At 38.5% G+C, this 13830-nt stretch overlaps 1 protein-coding gene across 2 annotated transcripts in view; it reads left to right on the plus strand.

Annotated features, from left to right (window-relative positions):
- The window catches only part of LIN9 (lin-9 DREAM MuvB core complex component), a 39541-nt gene that overhangs the window by 12048 nt on the left and 13663 nt on the right, over positions 1 to 13830 (plus strand). Inside the window, exons 4-7 of one of the 2 annotated variants that reach the window (XM_027911375.1) lie at positions 1676 to 1780; positions 3686 to 3819; positions 7866 to 7991; positions 12930 to 13087. In XM_027911375.1, the coding sequence (XP_027767176.1) occupies positions 1676 to 1780; positions 3686 to 3819; positions 7866 to 7991; positions 12930 to 13087 (523 nt within the window). Of the gene's footprint in view, positions 1 to 1675; positions 1791 to 3685; positions 3820 to 7865; positions 7992 to 12929; positions 13088 to 13830 lie in introns of those variants that run through there. The other variant, XM_027911382.1, reaches the window with a different exon arrangement.

Consider the following 13830-nt stretch of genomic DNA (forward strand, 5'->3'; position numbering starts at 1 on the left):
AGAACTCTGAGATGGCCCTTAGTTCCTGCAGTTCGTGTCAGTTTTCAGCTGTTTCCCAGGAATGCCCATCTCCTCACAGAAACAAGCCTTACCACATGTGCTAAAGAACCAAAGTCACTAGCCATAACATTTGTATAAAAACCTTGTCAGTCTTTAGGTGTGTAGGTATTAAAAATATGGAATCAAACTCTGAATGTAACTCAGTATTCTATAGAAAGGTGGGGAAAGACTTGAGCAGAGTCTGACGTGTTAGCAATGGCCCACGTTGCTGAGATGTGATGGAGTAGTTTGAGTTCCCTGAATGCTGCAAGTTTTGCGGAGTTTGGTTGGTAGAAAAATCTTTCCAAAAATACCTGACCTATTTAGCTAACGTAGATGATACCTCTTTGCCAGGCTTGTTATTTTACTCTTGTGTGAGGCACAAAGAGTCCAGAATGATGAAACACTCTTACAATTTTGGATAGTCTATTGGAATTGAATTTGGCAGTTCCTGTTGAGAGTTGTAAAACAGTTTACTTTATCTGGATCATAATGATTTGGTTATAAACTTATTAAGTATCTTTCTTAATAGTGAAGTTTTATTTCACTTTGTTGATTTGTTTCCTACTCCTGTGAGGGGCTTATATCAGTAGTCGTATTCTTCACCTTGTTCGCCTTGCAGTTTTCATACCCCGTAAAAATTTGTAGCACTTTCACCCTCTATATTGAAAGAAGTCAAATCTGCATTTGTTCTGCCTTTACTTGTTACCTTTGTAAGTAGTTTGAAGTGCAAGGAATGCCATATTGTGCAGTTTTGGGATTCTGTAAAGGAGACACATTTCAGTGGTGGCTGTGTCCTGTGCTGAGCCACAACATCCTGGAAGGAAAAGCTGCTTCTTCTCAGCATTAATAGCCAGTCATAGGTTACTCTTTTGTCCTCACCGAAGACACAAGTTTTTTGTCATAGGGTAAAATGTTGAGGAATAACTAAATGTATTTTTTATGGCACATTTGCAATATGGTTTCTTGTTTTCACTCAGCCTTCTAATTCTCTCTGAGTTGTAACATCTTAGCCCAGAAGTTAATTTCAGTTAGCAAAATTTAAATTCTGAATTCTTTTCTGATATTTTCACATAACTTATTCAAGCTTTAGTTTCTTCAGACTTCAGCTTCCTAACATTCTGCAGCATAGGCACCTTCAGTGAGTTAAAAATACAAGAAGCTCACATCACTTTATTAGGCTCATTAGAAATCCTTACAAAAAGTTATATACAGCTAATGTTTTTACTGAAAACATATAAAAAAAATTCACTGTTTGAATAAACTGTGGTTTTGACCCAAAATTTAGAACAAACAGATGTGCTTATAACCAAAGCAAGCTTAGATACACAAGTGTTTAGACACCTAACTCTGATGGAAACAAGTGGGAGTTAAGTTCTAAATACTTCTGTGAAACTGGGCCACCAGTATAGTAATGGGTTATAGTTGGCATTGGAAAGCCTGGAGTCTTGAAATCCTTCTCTCAATCTGGAGATCTCTAACTGCTGGAGGCACTATTTATTGTGTACCATGTGCCTTAAAAAACAATAGGTGGCAAGAGAAATGACATTTTGTCTCCCTCACTGTGAATTCTGTGCGTGAACAGAGAAATCAGGTTTTTCTCCTTGTAATTCATTCTCAATTTTGATACATACAGCCCTTCAGAAATTCAAAACGGAGTCGGCTCTTCTGCGAAGAAGATGACAGACAAATAAACACAAGGTCACCCAAAAGAAATCAGAAGGTTGCGATGGTTCCACAGGTACCTACATGTATGGAGATATTTTTACCAAAGAAGGGAACAAGCCTAGCTGTCTTAGCTGAAAATTAGAGTAGATTTGCTTTTCAAGTTACTTTTTGGTTCATAAGTGTTCTTGTGAGGAAAGCTGTTGCTAGGAGTAAGCTGCAATTCAAAACAGATGAATACTTTTCTTCCTTACAACTAGTTTCCTCAGTTTGTTCATGGGAGTACCTGTTCTTTGTGATCCTGGATATAAAATGCAGAGCTAGAAAGGATTCCAGACTGGTTGCCCATCATGCTCCTGCAAAAAATCATATCCTGTAGTCAACGTAATTTTATTCACCTTCAGTTAAAAACTGACTAGGTTTCTTGCACTGACTACATCATTTAGAAGGCTACTATAGAACTGCATCCCAGCAGTTAGGAACTTGCTCTAGATTTGTAGCCTAAGTGTATTTATGGCCATCTATGCCACTATACCTTCTGGATCCTGTAATGATAACGTACTCCAGTTCAAACAGTTTGTTTTACTACTCCTCCGCTTGATTGTGTCCTCCTTGATGCAGCATGAAAGAACAGCTGTAATCTCTCTCAACCTTTATTCGCCATGTTAGACAGGGCAACATCTTAGTCTGAATGAATTGACTGTAGTACCTTTGTTGTCCAAATCACTTCTCTGTACCATCACCTTATGAGCCTGAATTCACCTCACTGAAAAAGCACTGTTTGAACGCTGGTCTTATTTGCCTCATGAACTGTGTGTGCAGTGTCGAATGGGGAAGACTTAGCACTTGCCATTTTGCTGGGTCCATTTGGCCATAGAGGAGGACCACGACATTGCTCTTCATTACCATGATTTTGTAAGAGCAGGAAGACTTGGATAATGTTCTGAACCCAGTTGGTTTGGACTTAAATGCCTAGTTCAGGAGGTCCAACGACTGCTGGATAAATAAACACTGCAGCTGCCGTAGTTCGCAGATCCTGCTGTCCCACTGGGCTTTGTTTCCTGGAATTCCAGAGGGAGAAAGGGGACCTGTACCTAGTGCAGCAGGAGCCAGCAAGGTGCCTACCTTATGCTTTATCCTACTGTTGCTGCTACTAAAGGCCAAAATACTTTTCAGCGTTTGAGGAAGAACAACAGCTGACGTTGGAATGGGGACCCAGTTAAACTAATAGTGTCAAAAAGATGTTGTTTCTTGCAAATAAATTTTTCTTTCTATTAGTTAAAACAACCATTGCTGGAACAAAATTACAGAATTATTTTTCTGTGGTCTTGTTTAAACACAGGCCTATGTATTATGCATGCAATCTAAGACAGTGTCTTTTCTGCAATCTATAAAATAGCTTCCAAATGTAGTTTAAACTGGATTGCTGGTGTCCATGCTAGTTCCTTTTGCAGTTTTTTAAAAAGCAGACATTCCACTCAAAGCTTTGGCTGCATTACATTCCTGTGCTAGCTTCATCCTCGGCTTAAGAAGAGCGAGCAAGAGTAGAAGCACCAGTGCAGATGAGGCAGTTGCTGTTGCTGGCATCTGAGCAACATCATGTATGCTCACCTGAGATAGTGTTCAGTGGTGCCTGAAGGTTTTGAAGTCTGTAGGTATTTTAGTGCCATGCTATTGTTAGCAATAATGTAATTTTCAGTGCTGGAAAATGTTTCTGTTTAAAGAGCCTTGTATAGAGATCATCGATTGTATTGATCCTGCTAAAGTTTGCTGTCTATGCTGTTTAATTGCATTGCTGACTCAATGCAGTGAGGGTTATTAGAGATCTGCAACAGAAAAATTGTCATGAAACAGTATGTGCTATTAAAATGTAGCAATTATTAATGTGCAAACTTTTATCAAGAAAATGTGTCTCAGTTATTTGAATACTGAAAAGTATTAGGCTGTGTTTAACTGTTTCCATTTTTTTTTCCCTACATAGAAGTTTAGTACGACAATGTCAACACCGGAAAAGAAAGTATCACAGAAGATTGGTTTACGGCTTCGCAACCTGCTCAAACTTCCCAAAGCTCACAAGTGGTGCATATATGAATGGTTCTATTCAAATATAGATAAGTATGTCTGCTTTATATAATTCTCTGTTATTAGTATAGAAAAAAGTCATTTTCTGCAATTGAGCAGCATAGTTCCATGTGTTGGTTAGGTTCTCCAAAGTTTATTCTAAATTATTAGTTACTGAAAATTATTTCATTGTTTTGGTGTTGGATTTTTTTAATCTTTTTATCGTGAATGATGTATTTGGGTAGTTCTTTGGAATTACCAACTTTGGAAAGTCATCTGTGGAAAGCCTTCCTTCATGGATATAATTTTCTTCTCTGTCACATCTGCCTCTACCTGATACAAGATTTTATTCATAATGTTTTTAGCGTCTGAATGCTTAGACTTCTTTGAACCATTCATTGGATCAGTGTTATACAAGGGAGATAGGAAGGTGTCCGCTTCTTCATAAGATGCTGCTTCCCTAGAAGGGGTAAATGTTGATATTGGATATTTCTTCTCCATCATCTTGTTTTTACTGTGATCACTAACAGAGCTCCAGACTATTTAGCTTTTATCTAGATATCAGCATCCTTTTTCAATCTCATGATGTATTTCCTAACCTGTTTTTACAATTTGTGCCTCAGAATCTTTGGCACTTTGTCCCTTAACGGCACTAGCACAGTGGTGTAAATTATTTAAAAGAACCATTTTAATTTATCGTAGTCATGAAAAACTAAAAATTCGGAAATGTAAAAATCATTATTGGTGAATGGAATCTTAAAATTTACACTGATTGACTAACGGATGAAACACTAGTAATTAATATTCTAAAGAATGGCTTCAGAGTTAACAACCATCATTTTCCAGAATGTACAAACAAAGTAATTACTGTTTTTCCTTCCTATTTTAATCACAATTGCTGTAGCTGTTTTCCTTAACTGGGAAGGCAGTCATAGCAACAGAAAAACATTTTGGCATATATTCATCAGAAGTGGAAAAATTACATGTGCATTTTAGTTAGTTTTAAATTCATCATCCATAGAGTTTAATTCCTTTGAAAGAAGTAGTCTTTACATGCTGCTTTTCCTCCTTATTTGGAAAAAAAAAAAACAAACCCAAACCTTGCTTATTTCTAGTAGTAATTTTAATACGTGACATTTTCAATTATGATTTTTACAACAGTCCAAGAACTTTAGTTTATTCTTAAATAATTGTCTGTGGAACTTTAGGTCTGTCAGTAGACTAGAATTTGAGTTTAGCAGGTAATTCTGAAAACCTCTTTGAGAATTATCAATGTGTGCTTGCATGGTGGGTGGACCTTGGCTGGACACCAGGTGCTCATCAAAGCTGCTCTATCACTCCCCTCCTCAGGAGGACAAGGGAGAGAAGATGTAACAGAAGGGTCATAGGTTGAGATAAGGACAGGGAGAGACCACTCACCAGTTACTGTCATGTAAAAAACAGACTTGACTTGGCAGAGTAGGATAATGAGAAATAAAACCAAATCTTAAAAACACCTTCCCAACACTCCTCCCTTCTTCTTGAGTTCTGTTCCCAGTTCTCTACTTCCTATTCTCCAGAAGCACAGGGGAACAGGGAATGGGGGTTGTGGTCAGTTGATCACATGCTGTCTCTGCTGCTCCTTCCTGCTCAGAGGGAGGAATCTTCACACTATTCTCCTATTCCAGTGTGGCATCTCCCACATGGTTCACAGTCTTTCATAAACTTCTCCAGCGTGGGTCCTTCCCACGAGCTGCAGTTCTTCACAAACTCCTGCAATGTGGGCCCTGTCCATGAGGTGCACTCCTTCGGTAATGGACTGCTGCACTCTCTGGGTCCCCCATGGGGTCACAAGTCCTGCCAGAAAACCTTCTCCAGTGTGGGCTCCTCTGCATGGGCCCACAGGTCATGCCAGGACCTGCTCTAGTGTGGTCTTCCCAGGGGTTCACAGCCTCCTTAAAGCATCCACCTGCTCCAACGTGGGGCCTTCCAGAGGCTGCAGGTCGCTCCATCGTGGATCTCCATGGGCTACAGGGGCACAACTGTCTCACCATGGTCTTCTCTGCTCCAGCACTTGGAGCACCACTTTCACTGACATTGGCTTGGTGTCTGCAGAGCTGTTTCTCTCAGATATTCTTACTCCTCTGTCCTGATGCACTTGTTCAGGGTTTTTTTCCCCTTCCTAACTGTTATCCCAGAGGTTTTACCATCATCACAGATTGGTTCAGCCTTGGCCAGTGGTGGGTCCATCTGTGAGCCAGCTGGCACTGGTCCTGTTGGATATAGGAGAAGCTTCTGGCAACTTCTCAGAGAAGCCACCCCTGCAGCCTCCCTCTACCAAAACCTTGCCACACAAACCAAATACAGCTTGTAGTACTTGTAAGATATGACCGTGGTAAGACATTGTAATATTGTTTATTGAGAGACTTCATATCTTTGAAGAAAAACTTTGATATATGTTGTTTTGAGTGATGTGATCCAGACTTAATGAAAAACTTAAAGTTTAAATCATAGAGCTGTTAGCTGATAAAATATGGCTCACCGTACAAGTCTCAGAATATTTTAATCAAATTGGTCTCGTCCAAAATTGAAATAATCAATTTAAGTGCCATGTCTACTGTAAGTTCTTGAAATATAATATCTCTACACCTATCATCTGTGGATATTGGATTATTCAAGCTGCTTCGCTAGGATTCTCTCTATGCTGCTGCAAAAGACTGTTTTCTGTAAAATTCTATTGACATCAGACACTCAGAGACTTATTGGGACATACTACAGTGAGATCATAGGTCCTTGGAAGCAGATGCACCTGCACCTCGCTTACACCACATTTTCCAGAGTTTCCAATCTTGTGGATGCTGTGGGTTTATAGTTTGCCTCCTTAGGGACAAGTGATAGTAAAAACAATCCAGTAAGATTATCTTTCTCAAAGAAGAAAAAACTCAAACAAAAGAGTTGTTTTTTATACAGATATCTTATGGTAGCAACAATAAATACAGATAAAATTAAACCCTGGTCTGTGCTTCCTTGTCTCTTTCCTAAGCCTCATAGATCATTCTTGGTGGTTTCCTTTTCACTTCATGCCACAGCTGCAGATAGATCCTTCTATTGCAAAACTATTCTCTTCCATTCTTACCCAAGTCTCCTTATCTCCATGAACTTTTCATCTCTCCTGCTGCCCCAGACACTCACTTGAAAGCAGTGTTGCTTCCAAGATCCTCTTTGTTCTGTGCTTGGGGATATTCCCTTCCAAACCCCTGCGCACTGCAGAGAGTGGAAAAAAGTGGCTTTATCTGGGATTCAGTTATTCTTTTGTTCTCTCCAGGTGAGATCTATTTCAGTTGCACGTAGTCTTTAATGATTAACCTTCTATTAGATGGGCTTATCTGTTGCTGCTCCCTTGTCTCTTCAGCCTAAGAAGGATGTGGTACTACAAAGTAAAAGGCAGTCATAAAACAGAGGCAAAGGCAGGTCATAGCATCAAAGAGAAATTCATAAGTTGTGTAGGTATGTTCTCTGAACTGTCACTTCTCTAATACTCATCCTCTGCTTCATCTTGGAGTCATAGTATGGTACAATAAAAGTCTCACCTGTGTAGCTCCAGAGAATGACAAGTTAGTTCAATTTCCTGCATTTTGGAACCCTCTGTTGAGAATCTGGGTTACAATTGAATGAATTGATGAAAAAAGGTACAGTCTTTTTATTTCTCAGTATCACATTGTTCTCCCCTTAATTCTCAGTACCTCACTATATCTTTATGGTTTCCTTCAGTGTGTTGCAGTACCCTCATCACACTGCATTGGCTTTCCTAAAGTTTCATTTGGTGCCTTTATGGATGTAACAAAGCAGGATGAATACATGTTTCCTTTTAGTAACAAGAGATAGGAGCATTTTTAAACATCAGTGATAATGCTCAGAGAGACCAATTGTCCTGGAAACTTTCTGGTTTTGTTTTCAGTTGAATTTATTTCAGGTTAAAATTGTTCTTCGAATAGGGGTGTCTTGTGTATGAAACTAATTTATACTGTTTTCAATGTATTTCTTACTATGGATATTTTTTGGAATCTCGTGACAAAAGTTTACTAAGTGTGGTTAAGATAGGACCAATTATGTTTCAACAGGCCACTATTTGAAGGAGATAATGACTTCTGTATATGCCTGAAAGAATCTTTTCCAACTTTGAAAACCAGAAAATTGACAAGAGTAGAATGGGGGAAAATCAGACGATTAATGGGAAAACCACGGAGGTAACTTTTTCTTTCTTTCTTTTCAAATCACTACATGTAGTTTTGATGTTACTGGAATTGTTCCTTTTAAAATAATTTTGCATTCAAGTAGTAAAACAAAACAATAGCTTAAGAGTAGTAAAACACTCATTTTATTGAAAGGTTTTATGAGCACCCTGCCCTCCCCCACCCCATTCCTTATAGGTTCGTGTCCAGTCCATGAAGTTCTCAGGAGCCTATACTTGAAATGTGCTCTTCCCACTCGAGGTAACTGAGCTTGTTAACAAGTTAGGATGTGTTGAAGTTGTTACAGTATCTTCTATGCTGCCCTGCTTCCTGGCATGGAAGACCAGCCGGTTTTTCACTAAGGTTTTATTCTGCCTATAACTAGCTCTTCATGGGGAAAACAAGCGTGCATTTTCATCTCAGTGATTTTATTATTATTTTTAAACCGTTTTGTAGATTCTCAGCTTTTCCTGGCTTGACTGCCAAAATAGAGAGAGGATAAAGTCACCCATAAAATAGTGTACATTGTAGAGAAGAAGTCAGAATTGACTGAATGGTATAGGTTTTGCTATAATTTAGAATTTTTTAGTTCTGAAACCCACTGATTCAGTTCAGCCTTTTCAAAGAATCTGTGCAATTTAGACTAGAGAAGAGAAGGCTAAGGGAGGATCTTATCTTTGGTACATGAATGTCTGAAGGGAAGGCATAGAGAAGACAGGGCCAGGCTATTTTCACCATTATCTGGAGACAGGACAAGAGGCAGTGGGCACAACTGAGGTGGTAGGATCTCCATCCTTAGGGGTACTCCAAGGCTTTCTGGACATGGTCCTGGGAAGCCTCCTGTAGGTGATTCTGCAGGAGGGGTTGCAGCAGATGACCTCCAGAGATCCTTCCAAACTCAGTCATCCCTGTCATTATATAAGATCAGGAGAAAAATGTATAAGTAGTGTTTCATAAATAAACCAGCCTTTTATTTCTATAAATGCAAACACTAAAGCACAGAATCAATTTCATAGATCACTGTACTGAATCAGATTATATTTTGCCTGATGAAGACCATGTCATCTTCTGTACCTATAAACAACTTGACATTAGTAAGAATTGTCAGTCACGGGAAGGCAGCAGAGCCAACTTTAAAATAGCTTCTCTTGGAAAAGATGTTCATGTCATTTGAGCTTAACTGAGATAGCTTTTCATTCTTCTATTGTCATTCTTCCCACTGAGAGGGAAATGGTGTATTTACAGGTTAAATCATCACTTACTCATTTGAGTAATTTTTAAGTAATTTTCTTTTGCCAAAAGTGGGTACCTCTGTAAAAGATCAGCTCACCTCATTCAGCAGTCTGTTGGATCATTGATAAAACTTCATAGAAACTTAGAATGGTTTGCGCTGGAAGAGATCTTAAAGATCATGTAGTTCCAATGAGGGTTGGGGGCAGGAAGTGTCATGGGAAGGGACACCTTCCACTAGATCAGATTGCTGAAAGCCACATCTGACATGACTGGGTTGAAAACTTCTGGTGTTGAGTTTTTGTTGGTTGGTTGGTTGTTTTCTTGGTTGATTGGTTTGTTTGGTTTGGTTGGGGTTTTTTTGTTTGTTTGGGGGGGGTTGTTTGTTTTATTTTGTTGTTGTTGGGTTTTACCATGGGGCAGACTTTTTTGTTTTGATTTGTGGTTTGTTTGGTTTTTTTTGCTTTACTGTCATACAGTTAGTTCTTTAAAAAGAGAGACTCATGATGAAGGAACCACAGGTCTAAATGGGCAGGAAGGTGTTTTGTCTGAATTCTGAAGTAACAGTATTTGACTGGATAAAGAGTTTAATTGTTTGTTAACCAAAACTTCATAAGTTCTTGCTTTTTAGCAACACAAAATAAGCATTCCTACTTGCTTTTTATTTCTTTACCAATTGAAAAAAACCCTACTGGGAGTCATTTTTAAGATGTCATGAGTGGGCTTTGGCCTTAGTTTTAAAAGATTTGAATTATTCTAAATCATTTTAATCATTTTTCAAGACAATTTTCATTTACCTCTAGAGCAAAGATTTTTTTCCATTATTGTGACATTAGAAATTTCTTCTGTCTGCCCTCATCATATGGAGGTAAGGTAAATACCATGTCATGTCTCCCCATGAGGGATAAAAAAAATTAGGACATTTTACATCCATATTGTTGATGGCAGAGGATAATAGTGTCTCTGTGATAGCTGTCCACATGGTTGTCCTCTTTCTTTTTTTAACTTTTGTTTTAAATATATTGTAATATTTTCTTTTGTGGGCTACTACTTTAAATGTCCTATCACACATCAGCAGTGTGTTTGATTGGCACAACCGTATTCATCATGAGAGCCTGCAAAGCTTGTAAGATTCCAGTAGACTGTGGGGAAAGATATGATCCAAGAAAAGGAAGAGATAATAGTTAGCCTTGTGTACTCTGTTTAAATTTAATTGGACTTGTGAAATAGCAGTGGATAAGAATGAAGCTCAGATATGCTTGTCCTGCCACTACATGATGATTCCTCTGTTAGTTCAAATTCTCATGACCGAAGTAAAAACTGAGAAGATCTCTCAGAAAGTCTCTACAGAAAATTGAGTGCGATTTTGATCTGTGCCATAGTTTTAGTCTTCACTTTTTCTTAGGATGGCATGAAGATGGGACAACCTTTATTAAATGCATTTGGGGAATGTGGGGTTGGAGGTTTCCTTTAAGAGGAGCCAGAAATACATTGCCAATACTTTGTACATCCCTTATCTACAGCATTTGGAACAGAGATTCGTTAAGGACACCTGAGCTAGCAGTAAAACAGTGGTTGCTGTTGTAGGGACCTTCCAAGGTCAGTGATTAGTATCAACATTTGAATTTGTATTTCTAAGAGCATGGGTCAAAGAACATCAGGTGATATCTGATGTTTCTGATGCAAGACCCTGGATATAATTAGAAGGACTAATATTAAAGTTTATGTTGCCTTTTTTTTTGCCTTTTTTGTCTTGCTGTGGTTAGCCAATGGAATTGAAAAGCTCTGACCTGCATTTTGCAACTTGATATTCACAGCCCACAGCAAGTGTTATTTCACACCTGTTCCTCCTCAGTGGTAAATATGAAGCAAATAACATTGTTAAATGAGAATATCCAAATAAGCGCTGCATAAGTCTCCAAACCACCATCCCTTTCTCTCTCTGCCACATCCCTTTCCAGATATTTTAAATTCCTGATGAGGACCAGTAGGCAATACACAATTCCAGGTAAACACATTCTGCTCTTCAGTGGTGAACTGGTGAGTGGGACACGCACCTATGGTTGCTCAATCTACAACACAGTTTGTAGGCTATACAAATACTAGTGATGACTTTTGTGGTGATTGTGATTGGAAAGCCTGGTACAGGAACCTTCAGTGCAGTGCATTACTGAGTGTACCTGACAAAAGTACCTCACAGCTTCAGTTCATCCTTGCTTATTTTTTCCATGTCTTGCTTAGGACTAGGATCTCATTGCATTAACACCAGACACTCTGGACAAAACAGATGGCCTATGCAGCTTATAACTTAGAAAACATGTGTAAGATAAAAGGCAATTGATGTCTGCATATCGTGTGAAACTGCTGACCAGTATGAGAGAAAATGGTCCCAGGATCCTGGTGGCTTAGTGCTTACAGTCTTCTTATACACACTGCAAGGTGGCTTTCTGGAACTCTCCCAGTGAAGAGTACCCAGAAGAAAACATAAGGATGTTTGTTTCAGTATGTAATAAGAGACCAGTAGAAGCAGACTTGAATAGAGGAGCTGACTGCTTGGTACTGAGTGGGAGATAACTGAGGAAGACGTTAAAGGGATTTAAATCAGAAAATAATTTGCAGTGTAGAAAGGGAAACGAGCAGAGGAGTTGACAGTCTCTTCTAAAATAACCTCGTAAAATAGGATTTCTTATTGATCAGTAATCAATATATAGCTGTATGACTTCCACAGAAAATGTTTAAATTGCATTTGACTGCAGTAAAGCAATTAACAAAGGTAGCAAATTATTTGATAAATAGCTGCTTCTGCAATTAAGCAGACCTAGAGTAGTATCTGTCTGCCTCTTTAAAATTATGTCTTTTATTGACACAAGAATGAAAAACCTTTTTTTAATATAGAATGAGAGATAGGACTGAGTCCTTAATGTCTTTATGCTTTCAGTAACTCCCTCATGCATAATTCCTATTCAATGGGTTAAAAGTGAAAATGAATACAACCAAGTAAGGGCTTTGGGAATGAGTCTTCCATCTTTTATGTTGCATTTTAAGTACAATCCTCCCCTCCCAAAATGGGGGAGGGGACTGCCAGAGGTTATCTGATTTTACCCAAGATCAAAAAAAAAAAATTGTACTTTTACTACAATCAATCTCAGAACAGGTAATCTGCATTATAGAGATTTTGGAGCTGAGTTGTACTCTGCACAGGTGCAAGGAGTTGAGACAGAGAAGTGCCCCTTTATGTGCTGAGTTTGGTGTCCTTTCATACTAAGTTAATTTAATTGAGCTAATAACCACATATGGAAAGGATCTCCTGTGTACCAGTAAGTGTTGACAACCAGAGATCTCACGGTCCGTCCTCCTCACACACACTGAGCTGGCATTCAGAGTAGATTGGGTGTGGGATCTGCTTTAGCTTTGTTGTGACAGCAGGTGGATCCCTATAAGCAGAAAAAGTCCTAAAAAGTTGTACTCTTCAGATATACTGATGCAACAGCTAGTATTCATGAGCATTATTTTTAAATAAACTCTTATTTTAGGAATGACATTTTTAGGCAGTAATACTGTCTAAACACATTCAATGAAATTCTTTTCCCTTGAACACATCACTTTAAGTTTTTTCATTTTCTCTCACTGATTTGTAAACTGTGCCTGTCAATGTGATGTGCCTTCACATATGTCTGTTTTCAGTGCTGAAGTTAAGTACAGTTTTACCTAATTGTATTATAGGTGTTCCTCTGCATTCTTTGAGGAAGAGAGGTCAGCATTAAAACAGAAACGGCAGAAAATACGACTCTTGCAGCAGCGGAAAGTTGCAGATCTTTCACAGTTCAAAGATCTTCCAGAAGAAATTCCATTACCGCTTGTGATAGGAACAAAAGTTACAGGTAATTCCTTAAAAACGAACAAGAAAGCAGCCAAGTGTTTTGCAAAGATTGTCTAGTAAGCCATAATACACTTAGTGCACATGATTAAATTTAATGTAGGACATCAAAAATTGTATGGGTTTTTTGTTAGTTCATTGAAAAGAGGCTTGTGAGGATTAACTAGTGTTAGTAAAACAGTGATACAGTTTTGAGGTACAAACTTAGTAGGGTTGATTATTTCTGCTGTTCAAATTGTGGGGTTTTTTAATGTCTGATATATCCACCAAATTTTGGAGAGAGAGAGATGCAAAATACTGAGTGGTGCCTGAGAGTTTAAAATCTGACCTAATGTAAAACATGAACTTTATTTTTCCATAAATATAAAAATACCGGTTTTGAAACCGATATACAATTGATACTGCATTGTAGTTGGACATGTATGCTGAGCATGATATTGCCTTACTGAAAAAACTTCACATAGCTGAGGAAGGAATATCGTTAAAAACATTCTTCAGGTTTTGTCTAATTTTATAAAAACTTGAATTCCTCCCTCCTGTCTGATTATGGTTGAGATGCTTTTCACATAAGCATCTCCTACTCAGGCCACTACTGTTCATTGCTTTTTTTTGTGTTCAACAACATAGCCCTTGATTCTTGCTGAAGAGCAGGAGTGCACAACACTGCCTCTCCCCACTCTCCTAGAGCTGTATCCTTGAGCTGGGTTCCACATTGTCTTTTGCTAAGTGTGCAGTCATCAGAGGAGG

Source organism: Empidonax traillii, unplaced genomic scaffold (assembly GCF_003031625.1).
Source record: "Empidonax traillii isolate 1590-97213 ecotype Southwest subspecies unplaced genomic scaffold, ASM303162v1 scaffold31:size1920502, whole genome shotgun sequence".
Lineage (NCBI taxonomy): Eukaryota > Metazoa > Chordata > Aves > Passeriformes > Tyrannidae > Empidonax > Empidonax traillii.